The 16,200-nt window shown below is 45.9% G+C and overlaps 1 protein-coding gene across 1 annotated transcript in view; it reads left to right on the forward strand.

The window, feature by feature from the left end:
- The window catches only part of LOC112619203 (sodium/potassium-transporting ATPase subunit alpha-4), a 36,993-nt gene that overhangs the window by 18,033 nt on the left and 2,760 nt on the right, over positions 1 to 16,200 (forward strand). The window contains exons 11-20 of the mRNA XM_025377155.1: positions 3,088 to 3,277; positions 3,420 to 3,592; positions 5,413 to 5,549; positions 5,870 to 6,020; positions 6,338 to 6,506; positions 7,842 to 7,996; positions 8,229 to 8,352; positions 9,278 to 9,423; positions 13,450 to 13,580; positions 13,697 to 13,798. Coding sequence (XP_025232940.1) covers positions 3,088 to 3,277; positions 3,420 to 3,592; positions 5,413 to 5,549; positions 5,870 to 6,020; positions 6,338 to 6,506; positions 7,842 to 7,996; positions 8,229 to 8,352; positions 9,278 to 9,423; positions 13,450 to 13,580; positions 13,697 to 13,798 — 1,478 coding nt within the window. The remainder of the gene's footprint in view (positions 1 to 3,087; positions 3,278 to 3,419; positions 3,593 to 5,412; positions 5,550 to 5,869; positions 6,021 to 6,337; positions 6,507 to 7,841; positions 7,997 to 8,228; positions 8,353 to 9,277; positions 9,424 to 13,449; positions 13,581 to 13,696; positions 13,799 to 16,200) is intronic.

The following is a 16,200-nucleotide window of genomic DNA, read 5'->3' on the forward strand; positions in this document are numbered from 1 at the left end:
CCAGGAACATTTTGGTCCACTCTCCAGGGAGGAGTGGACGAGAGCAGGGGAAGTGCTGAGTGAGAGACTGTGGAGGGACAGGAAAGAGAGTCTTCTCTCCCAAGTAGAATCTGGGCAGACTGAAGAGAGGGTTATGGTAGGATGCAGGAACAGTGGCATTATCAGAACTGGAGCTTTGCCAGGCACGAACTGAGTTCCACAGGGCAATCAAGATTTGCTTAGGGAAGTAGATTCTTCGACTCCATGCATTACTGAAAAGGCCAGACATTCAGGTGTTGGGAAAACGTGTCAGAGAAAATGACAACGAGACTCCCAAGTCAGCTGGTATCTTTTTTTTTCTTTTTTCAGACAGAGTTTCGCTCTTGTTGCCCAGGCTGGAGTGCAATGGCGCGATCTTGGCTCACTGCAACCTCCATCTCCCGGGTTCAAGCGATTCTTCTGCCTCAGCCTCCGGGTAGCTGGGATTACAGGCATGTGCCACCACGCCCAGCTAATTTTTTATATTTTTAGTAGAGATGAGATTTTATCATGTTGGCTATGCTGGTCTCGAACTCCTGACCTCAGGTATCCAGCCGCCACAGCCTCCCAAAGTGCTAGGATTACACGTGTGATCCACCGTGCCTGGCCTCTATATAAATTTTTTTAAACTGAATTACTCATAGTTTTACACTGAACACTGAGCAAGTAAGGGTTAAATAGATCTATCCTTTTCTGTCTCAACTGGTTTTTAGTCAGTGTAATAAAATAGGTCTTTTAGGCCCAAATGGCAAGCTTATTCCCATCTTTTTCTGATGTTTAGTGGCCTCACTAGTCAGACAGGAATTCTGTGGCTTGGCAGGGCCTTTGACGGCAGCACAGCCTCTAACTGGAAAGAATTAGGTACCTCTCCTTCCATGTGATTCAAAATAAAAGCAAAAAATATTCACAACATATGTTGGCGCATCCAACAAATAGTGACTTTCTCCCAAATGACTATGTTGGTGCCTCTTCTGAGCTACTGAACATGTGGCTCAAATGGCAGACTTGTCCTCAGTGGTTCACCAAGTGTGACAGACTGTCCCACTGGCCACCAAGCTCTGGCAGGCACTTGCTCTGGGAGGCCCTCAGTTTGTGCCTTCCTTAGCTTGCCCTAACGATGGAGACTCCAGTCTTTGCAAGAGACATCTCAGACTGCTGGTGGTTTGCAGAGCTTGGTCTGTTTCCCTCTGAGATAAAAAGGAAACGAAGAAGATGCTCTGTTCCAGCATTTCCAGACTTTTCCCTCCGTCTCTTTTATTTGTAATTTTCTATCAACATGTGATTTTCTTCCGTGACCAAATTACTAATAGGTCTTGCCTTCACCTCCTGGGCCCTTCACTTATTCAACACATTTTACTGAGCACTTAGAAAACTGAGCTCTTTAAACCTTCTCCAGCTTTCTGCTTAAGTGAGTTACGGTTCTTCCTCTTAATTGCTTAAGCATATTTTGAATGTAACTGAACAAACTAAAAGAACAGTTGTAACCACGTTTTGTGCACTGGTTTCCCACCCCGCTTACTGTACTGTGGGCAGTACAGTCTGGCCTCCTCTGCACTCCCACTGTTCCTTTCAATGCCTCGATTTTGTTCTCAACAGGCGACCTAGCGGGCATTTCCTGTCCATCACAAGAGGAACCCCATGGAGAGCTCCTTTTCATACATCAGAGATCAAGAGGAAATGCAAAACCCACATTTCTCTCTCCTTGCTGTGGGTTGTCCCCTCGGGTTCATTTCATGAATGTGCCCTTTCCCTCCCTCACCACAGCCACAAGGATCCCCATGCCCAGCCACACTAGCTAGCCCCTCTCAGGAGACTTCTCATGCTTTTAGGAGACAGAGGCCCAGGCACTAGAATGACTAACTTATTTTTGGATTGTACTTCACAGTTGTCAAAGTATTTTCTACACTATCTCTTATAAAAACCCAATGAAGGGCCACGTGTGGTGGTTCATGCCTATAATCCCAGCAGTTTGGGAGGCCAATGTGGGCAGATGACCTGAGGTCAGGAGTTCAAGACCAGCCTGACCAACATGGTGAAACCCCCGTCTCTGCGAAAAATGCAAAAAATCAGCCCAGCATAGTGGCGGTGCCTGTACTCCCAGCTACTCAGGAGGCTGAAGCAGGAGAATCACTTGAACCCAGAGGCAGAGGTTGCTGTGAGCTGAGATCACACCACTGCACTCCAGCCTGGGTGACAGAGTAAGACTCCGTCTTCAAACACAAAAACGAAACACAACAAAAAACCCCAGGAAGGAGGCCAGGCAGACACTTTTATGTTTCGTCGAAGGAACTAAGATTTTGCAAGGTTAAATGAACTGATCTGAGGCCATAATGCATTCTTGCTGGCCCCAGAACATAGGTCTTTGGACTTTTTTTTTTTTTTTTTTTTTTTTTTTTTTTTTTTTTTTTTTTGAGGTAGAATCTGGCTCTGTCACCCAGGCTGGAGTGCAATAGTGCAATCTTGGCTCACTGCAACCTCTGCCTCCAGGGTTCCAGCGATTCTCCTGCCTCAGCCTCCCAAGTGGCTGGGATTACAGGCACATACCACCATGCCCAGCTAATTTTTGTATTTTTAGTAGAGACGGGGCTTTGCCATGCTGGCCAGGCTAGTCTTGAATGCCTGACCTCAAGCAATCCACCCGCCTCAGCCTCCCAAAGTGCTGGGATTACAGGCATGAGCCTCTACGCCTGGCCTTCAGACTCTTTTTCTTTCCTGTCTACTCTGCTTTCTTTCTTTGCCAGTCCCACTATTTCTGCTCTCTTGCCATCCAGTTGGCAAGGAAGGATGCAGGGGGAAAGTGAGAGTGCCTGGTCCTGCCCCCAGGGAGCTTCCGGCTGAGAAGATAATAGAGATTCCTGTGCAAATAATACCAGGCTGCAGTTTCCTGGAAAAAGGAGGAGGAGCTGGGCTCAACCTGGGCGAGATGTGACTGGGGAGGGGAGGGAACAAAAGAAATGGGAGTATGAAACACGTTGTCTGTCTTTTTACCTTTGAAATCTTCCCCTTCTTTTTGCCCCTGATCCTTGTTCTCTCCTCCTGTCCCATCAGTGCTCCCTCTGCTCTCCCTAGATGTCCATCCACCTTCGGGAGGACAGCTCCCAGACCCACGTACTGATGATGAAGGGTGCTCCGGAGAGGATCTTGGAGTTTTGTTCTACTTTTCTTCTGAATGGGCAAGAGTACCCAATGAACGATGAAATGAAGGAAGCCTTCCAAAAGGCCTATTTAGAACTGGGAGGTCTTGGGGAACGTGTGCTAGGTGAGGAGCTATAGGAGAATTTTTTAAAGAATGGCATCAAAATGGTTATTATCCGTGGCGTGAGAAATCAGGGATGTTGGGGTAAGCAGATAGGAATGTAGAGTGCTGGATGATACTGGTCCCTCCCTCTGTGTCTCTCCAGGCTTCTGCTTCTTGAATCTGCCTAGCAGCTTCTCCAAGGGATTCCCGTTTAATACAGATGAAATAAATTTCCCCATGGATAACCTTTGTTTTGTGGGCCTCATATCCATGATTGACCCTCCCCGAGCTGCCGTGCCTGATGCTGTGAGCAAGTGTCGTAGTGCAGGAATTAAGGTAAATAACTTGCCAGCCCAGGAGCCCCCCACCTGTCACAAGTTGGAGCATCTACTAGAAGGCCTTGCACAGAGTAGGTGCTCAATAATCTTAGTTTAATTGAGCCGATTTCTGTTTCCTTGGGCTTCTGATTCCTATTTAATAGTAAGTTTCCTCTCTAGTTAGAATTCCACTTGTATTGAACATTAGAATCACCAGGCAGCCTTTAAAAATTGGATGTCTGGGACACACCCCAGACTAATTTAATTAGAAACTCTCAGGATAGGATCCTGGCAACAGTATTTTTAAAAACTTTCCTGGAGTTTCCAATGAGCAGAGAAGTCTGAGAACCAGTGTCCAGCACAGTGCTTCTCAGACCAGCGTGCGTGCAGATCCCTCAGGGATCGTTCTGAAATGCATATCTGGCTTCAGAAGGTCCAGGAAAACCTGAGAGACTGCATTTTTGACAAGCTCCCAGGCGATGCTGTTGCTGCTGGTCTGCAGACCACACTAGGAATAGCAAAGTGCTAGAAGACATCGTGTAAATGTGCTGCCGAGATGGGTGGTAAAAGGGTGAGGCTAGGAGGGCTGGGGCTCTGGACCAGGCAATAGTGAGAACGAGATATTGAGAGCTGAAGGATCTTCAGTGGGTGTGAACAGCTGCCCTAAGAGGTATATGTCCAGGTGTAAAAACTGGAAACCAAAAATCAGTCCAACCGAGAGTGAAGTTCAGCTTCAGAACAAACCCAGAGGTAGAAAATCCTCTTTGGTCAGGTTGGGCCTTGAACTTCATGGAATGGCAGCAATAGAATTCTTCAAATTCTGAGATGTTCTGTGTCCCATGTGTCCTGGGTCAAATTCTAAGACTCATACACATCTTTACAGCTTAGATATAGACACCTTCCCTGCTCATACCTTACATTCTGGATTACCTGTATATTCTGGCTCCTAGGTTTGGGGGATTGGAGGTATTTAAAGAGAACTAGGTGCTCTCTGTTGGAACTGGCTCTATGTTAGACCTGTGACTGTTGGCAGTTTGTCTGGGGTCAGTCTGGGCCGTGTGTGCTGGGAGGGACTTGGGAACCTTGAGCAGTGATTTCCAGGTAGTGATCATTCCTCCATTCCTTCATTCAGTAATTATTTGTTGATGGCTTACTACGTGCTAGGCATTGTGCTAGGGCAGGAAACTTTACAAGGAAGCCACCCTTGCAGAGCTCTCAGTCTAGTGCGGGAGAGAGAGAAACAGGCAATCACCATACAGAGAAGTGTGGCAAGTGCTGAAATATGACAGGAATGGAATGCTATGAAAGCACATAGCCTGGGTATTCATCTTTGGGTAGAAATGGGACAGGACTAGGTACCAGGTATCCAAAACCAAGCTGAAACCAAGGGGCAGGGTGAGGCCACAGAAAGAAGAAAGGTAGAGTGAGAATTTCAACGCACTGGGCCTTAGATGAAATTTTGCTAGGCAGATGGATTATTCCAGACATTCCTTTATTACCACTTGTTCTATGTGTAGGTGTTTCTGCCTTTGCACTTAAGAAAGCAGAATAGCTTCTGGAGCAATTAAATGAAATTCTGAATATAGTCAAATCTCTGGCTTATTCCTGGTAAATCTAGGACCCAAATTGTCCTGTTTTATGGTCTCATGGTCTTGACCCACTCCCGAGGGTTGAAATCACAGTAGCATGGTTTTTGGTCTACACCACAAGTTCTTGGGAATGAGCAACTAAAATCCTTGTTGGAAAAAAGCAGTGGTCTGTCAGTTCTTAGAGGAGAAAGATGAAGGATCCAGGCTCTGAAGATGATTCTGCTCCTCTTCCCTCCCCTTCCCAACCCAGGTGATCATGGTAACAGGAGATCATCCCATTACAGCTAAGGCCATTGCCAAGGGTGTGGGCATCATCTCAGAAGGCACTGAGACGGCAGAGGAAGTTGCTGCCCGGCTTAAGATCCCTATTAGCAAGGTTGATGCCAGGTGAGATCACTAAAGAACTCAAGATCTGCCATGTTCCCTCCATCCCCAGCCTGCCCCACCCAGAGGCCACTTTACTAAAGTTCTTGGAGTCTCCTTCAATAGGTAGGAAGCAAGATGAAGAAAGAAGTAAAGAGAGAAGTGGTTGACAAAAGTGTGGGGAGGGAATAGGATGTGTTAATTTGGGGACAATATAGGGCTAGGGACAAGTGAGGAGACTAGGTTGAAAGAAGAAGCAATGAAGCTATAGTCAAGATTGGCACCAAGACCCCTGGTGAATTCTCAACACCCAAAACTAGCCTTTTGAAATTATTTTCCCTCAGTGCTGCCAAAGCCATTGTGGTGCATGGTACAGAACTAAAGGACTTACAGTCACAGCAGCTTGATCAGATCCTCCAGAACCACGCTGAGATTGTGTTTGCTCGGACCTCCCCTCAGCAGAAGCTCATCATTGTCGAGGGATGTCAGAGGCTGGTAAGGAAGGAAAAGGAGCCCCAAGGAAACTGGCAGAACTCCTGTGGCTTAACCCAGTTCCAAATCAAGCAGAGGAACATATGGGCTGGGCTGGAGGAGACTCCAGAGAGTACCCATCTGGAACCTCCGTGGTGGCCTTCAGTTTGGGGGCTCCCTGAAAGTTTAAATATCTCAGGAGGAGTGGAAGAAGAACAGGAGCCCTAGATCAAGCATGATTACATCAGGAAACGAGGGATGCAGTAATCATACTGATCTTTGGGACTAGTTCTGGATCTGATGCAATAAATTTTTCACTCCCTCTGTCTGGACTTCCTCAGGGAGCCATTGTGGCCGTGACGGGTGATGGGGTGAACGACTCCCCTGCACTGAAGAAGGCTGACATTGGCATTGCCATGGGCATCTCTGGCTCTGACGTCTCTAAGCAGGCAGCCGACATGATCCTGCTGGACGACAACTTTGCCTCCATCGTCACAGGGGTGGAGGAGGGTGAGGAGGCAGGGTGCCCAGGGTGGAGACTTCAACCTTGTACTCAGGTGGGGGTTGGTGTACATCCCCTCTTTCTGTGTTCCCATCATCCAACCTCCATGAGCCTGTACGGGCTCGGAAGAAAATCACTATAAGACAAAATTTTGCAAATTAGATCAGCTGGTACATCACTATCTGCACCTTTTGATGAGAGCAGAGAAAAGTCCACTTTATTCATTTTATTTTCCTATCAGGGAGACTGGGACTCTGGTATAACATAATATCTTCATTGTCCTCTCATTGGAATTCAAGTAGGCCCACAGCAAGTTCCAAGATGTAGCCACACCCCTGGAACTATTCCATGCGCTGCCATCTTTAGGAGGGTCTTCTAGGTACCTGTTGCCTAAATAATGGTGACACATCAGGATCAGCTGGAGCTTGACCCATGAATTGACTGCATGAGCCCAATTACACACCCTCTGCCCCAGAGAATTGTGAAGAGCATGCCCTCCGGCAAACAGGAGAGCCCAAGAATTCTGCATTCCAGGTTCCCTGCTTTCTGCCTGGAGCTATCTTACTAAAACATATAGCAATCCACATCATAATAATGATTACCATTTTATTGAAACCTTGCATAATCCTGACACTTTGCTTGGTATTTTATATCCACTCAATTCGATAAGTTCGTTTGAACACTGATTATGTGGGAGGCACTATGCTTGATACTGGGGATACAACAGTAGGGAGAACAAAAGACACAAATCCCTGCCCTCATGTAACTTAATTTCTAGTGGGGATGACAGACAATCAAATAAGTAAATTCTATAGTATGTTAAAAGAAGATAAGTGTCATGGGACAGACCAAGCAGAGAGTGCAGAGAGGGATTCGATCTTTGAAAAGGCAGTCAAGATGGATGCAGCAATCTTGCAAGGCAGGAGGAATGAAACTCACAGACGTGAGGGTGCCCAAGGTCACAGCTAGCTATGGCAGAAGATGGGATTTGAACGCAAGCCTGTCCCAAGCCCCGGCTCTTTCCATTTCAGCCTTAATCTTGTAAAGGCTTTTATACTGACATTCTCAAACATCGCAGGATTAACCAGGCCCAACCCTGCTAATTTTCAGAGATCAGATAACGTTAGCTAGGGTGAATCTAAGAACAGAGAGTACACAGACGGCATGGCTCCGATTAAAAGGCACACAATTTTGAAACAATACTGGGACCCTAGAGGTCTAGGACTTCCAGACCCTTTCCTGGACTGTGACACTTCTTTGAGGTGGCCTGTCTGTCCTGGAGCTGGTATGAGGAAGGTGTGTTCTCCCAGGGCTTCTCACAGAAGGTTGACCATCCTCTCCAGGCCGCCTGATCTTTGACAACCTGAAGAAATCCATCATGTACACCCTGACCAGCAACATCCCTGAGATCACCCCCTTCCTGATGTTCATCATCCTCGGTATACCCCTGCCTCTGGGAACCATAACCATCCTCTGCATTGATCTCGGCACTGACATGGTAAGGGCCAAGCTGGTGAGCCGGAGGTTCCCAGAATTCTGCCTCCTAAGCTCCCTTCTTTCTGCCTGGAGCTACCTTACTAAAACTCATGACAACCTACTTATGACCCAGCTCTCGCACCTCCTGTGAGATGGATTGAGGCTGCGTCAAGACAGAGGGGTAGAGCTCGAATTACTGCTGAGTTTCCTTCTGAACTTTGTGACCCCTGTCGTCCCCACCCTCCATCCTCCAGGTCCCTGCCATCTCCTTGGCTTATGAGTCAGCTGAAAGCGACATCATGAAGAGGCTTCCACGGAACCCAAAGACGGATAATCTGGTGAACCACCGTCTCATTGGCATGGCCTATGGACAGATTGGTGCGCCCAGAGGAATGAGGAGTGGAGGGAGCGGGGAGTGGTTGCCCCTGCCTGGCAACGTAAGCCATCTCAGTTTGGAAGTCAGGGAGATATTTTCTCAGCAACAAACTGTTCTAGGCCCTGAAAACACAAAGAACCACTCACCTCTGATCTGCCCTTGACTTAGAGTCCAGTACAAAAGGAACAAAGATACATAAAATGATAGCATCTCCAAGTGCCAAGTAATGAGTATAGACAGAACATGCTACAGGATTACAAAGCAAGTAGGCTCACCATTATGAGGATAGCCAGAGAAGCCTTTTGCAGGAAATAGGACTTAAACTTGGTGTGGGAAAATGGGGCTTAGACTAGTAAGTGTATGGTCAGGTGTGGGAGACCAAAGGAGTGGGGAATTTCATATGGCACAGTTAGAGAAGAGTGAATAAACCAGGTTGGTAGAACCCTTAGTCTTTATAAAGTAGTGAAAAATAAGGCTGTAGACATAGATATCACTTGTGTTGGGGTCAGCCTTGACAGACATTTGAGAGTCATTAGAAGTCTTTGTTCTTGAGTTTCCAAGTGCAATGGTATTTCAGAAAATAGGGTGAGCGATGAACAGAGTAAGATCCTGTCTCAAAAAAAAAAAAAAAAAAAATTGGGAGAGGGAATCAGTGGCCTCTAAAGTCCTTTTTAGTTTTAAGATTATATGATTCAAAGCTGACTCTGGGTCAGAGTTTAGAAATAAATGTCAGGGCTTGAAGGAAAGTCCCACAGAGATGAGAGATGACAGGCTCAGGCGGCTGATGGCAAGACTCTTCCACGTTACTCTTCACACACACACCAGCCCAGCCAGAAGCAAGTCCCAGCCCCCAGCCCTCCCCTGGCCTACCTTTTGGGGCCCTTCTCTGAACCAAGCTCCCCTGTCCTGCAACTCTGTCATTCACAGGGATGATCCAGGCTCTGGCTGGATTCTTTACCTACTTTGTAATCCTGGCTGAGAATGGTTTTAGGCCTGTTGATCTGCTGGGCATCCGCCTCCACTGGGAAGATAAATACTTGAATGACCTGGAGGACAGCTACGGACAGCAGTGGGTGAGTAGAAGGGATAAGGTAGGAGCTGAGACCAGTAAGAGTGAGAGTGACAGGGGAGAGTGGGTCTAGCAAATTTTTTAAGAGGGAAGAAGGGAAGCACCACACAAGCAGAGCTGATGCCTTTTCTTCAGTCCTGTATGAGCATTCTCACACTTGCCCTCAGTCTCCAGTCACAACAGCAAATCCTCTTCTGTTTAGCATAGGCTCATTCCAGCTGGCCCCTCCTGTCTGTTGTCTGGCCCTGCCTGTCTGGGTCCTTTGGCTCCTTGAAGTCTGTCATATCAACTTTTCTGAGCCGGTTTCTGTTGTCCCAGGTTCTAACCATGATTGCCCCAGAAATAAATGCTGGGTCCTCTCCTGTTATACTCTTCCTCCCTGACAGTTCAAATGATATGATTTAAAATTTGAGACCAGACACGGTGGCTCACATCTGCAATCCCAGCACTTTGGGAGGCCGAGGCGGGTGGATCACCTGAGGTTGGGAGTCAAGACCAGTCTGACCAACATGGAGATACCCCATCTCTACTAAAAGTACAAAATTAGCCGGGCCTGGTGGCGTGTGCCTGTAATCCCAACCACTCAGGAGGCTGAGACAGGAGAATCACTTGAACCCGGGGGGCAAATGTTGCAGTGAGCCCAAATCATGCCATTGCACTCCAGCCTGGACAACAAGAGTAAAACTCTGTCTCAAAAACTAACTAAATAAATAAATATAAATTCTGAAAACCAGCCGGGCACAGGGACTCACGCCTGTAATCCCAGCCCTTTGGGAGGCAGAGGTAGGTGGATTACGAGGTCAAGAGATCGAGACCATCCTGGCCAACATGAGGAAACCCCGTCTCTACTAAAAATACAAAAATTAGCTGGGGATGGTGGCGCATGCCTGTAATCCCAGCTACTCAGGAGGCTGAGGCAGGAGAATCGCTTGATCCCAGGAGGCAGAGATTGCAGTGAGCCGAGATTGCGCCACTGTACTTCAGCCTGGTGACAGAGCGAGACTCCATCTCAAAGAAAAAAAAACCTGAAAACCTATTTTCTTTGTATATCCCTTCCTAATCATTCTAAACCTTTTTAACCTAGAGGATACCTCTCTATAGTTGTCTTTTCTAACATCCAAGATGAATGAAGCTCAAACTGAAGCCCTCTCCCCAACAATATGTGTGCAAGAATTTTAGTAAGTATGCTTTTTTGGTATCTGTGAATACTCTTGTCCCAATTTCTAAGATAGTGGGACATGTGACATGTGACACCAATTATTGCTAGAATTGTGGTGTCATAGAGGACACAGTCAATTATCATCATTCTACAGATGAGGAAACTGATCTAGGAAGATTCTGTAACTTGCTCAAAGTCCCACAGTGAATTCCTAAAAGAGCTGGACTTGAATTCTGGACTCTTGATCCCTGCCCAGCACTTTCCCACTTCACCATGATGTCTCCAAACCTAGCCAATTGCAGGTTTCTCAAATTGTGTTCAAATCTGAATTGCTGGGAAGATGCCCCTCACTTGGCTTCCACTAGCTGAGTCTTATAAAGGCCATCAGATGTCAATATTCCCAGCTATCAACACTGCTCCAGGATCCAATGACACCCAAAGTTCTCATTGCTGTGCACCCTGCTGACATCTCAACTCCCAGCTCAAGCCCTTGTTTTCCATCTTGATACTTCCTCCCTGCTGCCAAGATGCAGCATGGCATAAATTTATTGACAGTAAATTAATGGTAATTAAAAGTAATTTGAGGTAAAAAGTTAAGAATTCCCCCCTGCACATTGAAGACATCTTGAAGTATCACAAAAATGTGTTGAGAACAGTTGCCCTGAGCAACAAACTCTATAAAGGCACGTCCGTGTCTCTTGTATGACTGTAATTTTCAGATAATCTAGTATAGAGCCACCCACCCAGGAAGTGCATGATGCACTGTAGAAGCAAGGATCGCTCCTTGCTTTCTAAATATCTTTCATTAATTCCAGTGATTCCCCCACTCACTTGTTCATTCAGACAATGTTTACTGAGCATCTTCTATGTACCAGGTACTGTTCTAGGGCCTGGGGATATGACAGTGAACAAAAATCATCAAGTTATTGCTCTCATGGAGCTTATTTCTAGGTGGGGATGGGAAGACAGATAATAACCAAATATATAACACATTTAATCAAGAGATTGTAAGTCCAGGGGGGGTCCAAGAAGTGTTGGAACTAGGATACTAGAGTGAGATGGAATTATAAAAATGCTGGTCAGAGAGAGAAAGATGCTTGAAATTACAAAGAAATAATAGGTATTGGAAAGGACAATATCTAGAGTTTAAGGATGGGAGCAAGCAGCCCAGGTGGGGAGTGGAGGACAGTATCATTGGAGGAGAAGATCAAGGAACTGTGAGACCACAGCATTGGAAGGATCATCAACATGGACATTTCAATCTCCAAAAACAAGGACAGAAGTAATAGTGGAGTAACAGTGTCAGAAGCTAAAATCTTCAAGAAATGATAGTGAGTGATGCAGGAAATGGCAACTGACTGTGATGGACAGTGGTGGGATGATCTGATGCACACAAACATGCTGATTGGTCTTAATCTAAGTTCCATGCTTGGCTCATCAATTTCCAGCCTTTGTCTTGTCTTCTATCGTTTAAGGCTCTATATTCCTCTCCAAGTACAACTTTACCCCATCCCATGCGGTCTGATACGTAGTATTTCATGATTGTGCAGTCTTCCATATTTTCAAATTTATTTGATCTACGAGTTATTTATAAACATGCTGTTTTAGTTTTTAAAACAGAAGCTTTTCTCTCCAGTGTAATTTAGATGCACCTCTTCTGTGTTCCCATAGCCCTCTGCAATCTCTCTTTTATAACCTATCTATTGTGCTGACATGGTGAGCATATTTATTTTCCCCACTAGACTCTAAGTTCCTTATGTGTAAAGTGTGAATGAAAGAGCAAGCGAATGAATGAATGTCTCCTATCTGATACCACTCTTTGGGGTATTTCTTTCCCCCCTGTATTCACACTGTCCTCTGGCCCCACCCTTTCTGACCTATATCTCCTGACTCTGCCTTCCTCTCTTTTTATTGCTTTTTTTTTTTTTTTTTTTTTTTTTTTTTTGAGACAGAGTCTCACTCTGTTGCCCAGACTGGAGTGCAGTGGCGCCTCCCAGGTTCACGCCATTCTCTCACCTCAGCCTCCCAAGCAGCTGGGACTACAGGCACCCGCCACCACGTCCGGCTAATTTTTTGTATTTTTCAGTACAGACAGGGTTTCACCATGTTGGCCAGGATGGTCTTGATCTCCTGACCTCGTGATCCGCCTGCCTCAGCCTCCCAAAGTGCTGGGATTACAGGCGTGAGTCACCATGCCCAGCCCTGCCTTCCTCTCTAACTCCACCTTCTTCTCTTACCCCTTCCTTCTTATTAACTCAATCCATATTTATTGACCACGCTACATGCCATCCACTGAACTAAGCACAGGGAGAGGACATAGAGCTAAATAAGGCAAGTAGTTTTTCTTGAGAAGCTCTCAGTCAGGCAAGGAAAACATAAACAAATCATAATACAACATGAAAAGCGCTAAAACAGAGACATCTGTGAAGTGCTGTGGGGGTCTAAAGAGTGAGGACCTGGCTGGGCGTGGTGGCTCACGCCTGTAATCCCAGCACTTTGGAAGGCAGAGGCGGTCAAATCGCCTGAGGTCAGGAGTTCGAGACCAGTCTGGCCAACATGGTGAAACCCCGTCTCTACTAAAAATACACAAAATTAGCCAGGCGTGGTGGCAGGTGCCTGTAGTCCCAGCTATTCAGGAGGCTGAGGCAGGATAATTGCTTGAACTGGGGAGGCAGAAGTTGCAGTAAGCAAAGACCACACCATTGCACTCCAGCCTGGGCAACAAGAGTGATACTTCGTCTCAAAAAAAAAAAAAAAAAAAAAATGAGGACCTGACTCAGCCCCAGGGTCCTGGAAGGTGGGAGAGGGAAGAAGCCTTAGGGTGTACAGAATCCCCTTCTGACACTGTCTCCTCCTCCCTGCCCTCTCCAGACCTATGAGCAACGAAAAGTTGTGGAGTTCACGTGCCAAACGGCCTTTTTTGTCACCATCGTGGTTGTGCAGTGGGCGGATCTCATCATCTCCAAGACTCGCCGCAACTCAGCTTTCCAGCAGGGCATGAGGTGAACATCCCACAAAACAGCCCCAACACTCTCCCAAACCCTACACACCAGAACACACCATTTCCCCTTGCCTTTTCCTCTCCCTCACCGTCACACCCATGTATGTTTCTACCCAGAAACAAAGTCCTAATATTTGGGATCCTGGAGGAGACACTCTTGGCTGCATTTCTGTCCTACACTCCAGGCATGGACGTGGCCCTGCGAATGTACCCACTCAAGTGAGTAAGGGAAGGGATGCAAGCAGGGGATGTCCAGGAATGGGGGAGCATGTAGAGGAAGGGTGTGTTTCACTAGGATTGTAATGAGCCAGGAGCTGCCTGGATACGTGGGGCTACATGTACACTCAGTGGTACAAGGAGAGTCATCTGTGCTCTGATAAGTGGATCTTATTTAGGGAGATATTAGAGACTGTGCCAAATGATCACAACCCACTAGACACACAAATTTAGCAGACTTACCAGTGTTTAACAGAATGAAATCTTTTTCGTGATGATGTGTGCTGTAGTTGTCCAAGGATACATATTGCTTGGAGCTGAAGTAACCATAAAAATAGCCTAATCTATGCTTAGCTAATTCTGTTGTACTTATGCAAATATGTTTTAATGTATATGTATGTGATCGTGCCTACTGAAATTCTTATTGTCTGGTGCCTTCTCTTGTTCAACTCCAGGTGTTTGCTTTGTTTTGCTTTGCATTAACATTAGTATATGCTTGATGTGGAAAAATTTATATTTAAAAATGTACAGAGAAGAAAGCAAATGTTCCATTCCACTCCCATCCCCATTACCCAACCCAACTTGCATAGGTAGCCTCAATTAAGGATGTAGTATGTATTCTTCCAACACATTTTTTTTTTTTTTTTTTTTTGAGATAGAGTTTTGCTCTTATTGCCCAGGCTGGAGTGAAATGGCACATTCTCGGCTCACTGCAACCTCCACCTCCCGGGTTCAAGTGATTCTCCTGCCTCAGCCTCCCGAGTAGCTGGGATTACAGGCACCCACCACCATGCCCAGCTAATTTTTTGTATCTTTAGTAGAGACGGGGTTTCACCATGTTGGCCAGGCTGGTCTCGAGCTCCCAACCTCAGGTGATCCACCCATCTCTGCCTCCCAAAGTGCTGGGATTACAGGCATGAGCCACCACACCCGTCCTTCTTCCAACACATTTCTGTGTATGTCCGTACTCTGCTCACCTTTCCATCCTTGTAGTGTTTTACATGATGCTTTATACAATGTAGGTACTCAATTAATGTTTAATAGGAGACGTTGGCACTGGCCTTAGACACTGACAATCCCAGGTGGAAATCTCATCTCTACTATGTATTATTCTGTGACCTTGGACAAGTACGGCACCACTCTGAGCCTCAGCTACACCTGCAAAGTCTCAATAATACACTCCAGGGATGGACCTTGCAGAGTGTTGTGAGATTTACACGTAGAAATGGGCATAAAGCACCAAGCATGCTTGGGTCATGGTGGACGCCTTGTTACTAGTAGCTTTATTCTTGTTGCTATTAATGCCATTATAGACATAATAACAAATGCCGTTGAGTATTATCTGTGCTTTCAAACACTGTGTACACCTTAACCATAAAACTTAGCACCTAATATTGCGATTCTGTATTCTGTGTGTGTGTGTTCACCCTCTTTTCTCTGATTCCCCTGAGCTCCTTGAGAGCTACATGAGACCAACATGTTATCATTTTTATTTCCCCAATACCTAACACAGACACACAGTATATAAAACAATTGTTTGTTGAATGAAGGGGTGGGGTGGCTGTTTGTGTAGAAATGTATATATTTGTCCGGGGCCTATCATGGGGAGGGGGTGAGGGAGGAGGGGGGAGGGATTGCATTGGGAGTTATACCTGATGCAAATGATGAGTTGACGGGTGCTGACGAGTTGATGGGTGCAGCACACCAACATGGCACAAGTATACATATGTAACAAACCTGCACGTTATGCACATGTACCCTAGAACTTAAAGCATAATAATAATTAAAAAAAAAAAAGAAATGTATATATTTGTGTGCATGTGGAATGAGCCATGGCCCAGGCCTGTACTGTCCAATACGGTATATCCATATACCGTATATCCATATACGACTACTGTGCTTTCAACATATGAGACTAGTGAGACTGGGGAAGTAAATTTGTAATTTTATTCAATTTTAATTAAAGTCAAAAACTAAAGCAATGTGAAATATTTTTCTATATTACAACTTCATTATTTTGGTTGGACCACATTCCCCTTCAACTGTTGAAATTTTATATCTGAGTTCAGACATTCTGTCAGTGAAAAATATTCACTGAATTTCCAAGACTTAGGATGAGAAGAAGAATGTAAAGTATCTTATTGATAATGCCTTTTTTTTTTTTTTTTTTGAGATGGGGTCTCACTCAGTTGCCCAGGCTGGAGTGCAGTACCACAATCTCAGCTCACTGCAACCTCCGCTTCCTTGGTGCAAGCAATTCTCCTGCCTCAGCCTCCTGAGTAGCTGGGATTATAGGCACGCATCACCATGCCCAGCTAATTTTTGTATTTTTAGTTTAATCATGTTGGTCAGGCTGGTCTTAAACTCCTGACCTTGTGATCCACCCACCTCGGCCTCCCAAAGTG

Source organism: Theropithecus gelada, chromosome 1 (assembly GCF_003255815.1).
Source record: "Theropithecus gelada isolate Dixy chromosome 1, Tgel_1.0, whole genome shotgun sequence".
NCBI lineage: Eukaryota > Metazoa > Chordata > Mammalia > Primates > Cercopithecidae > Theropithecus > Theropithecus gelada.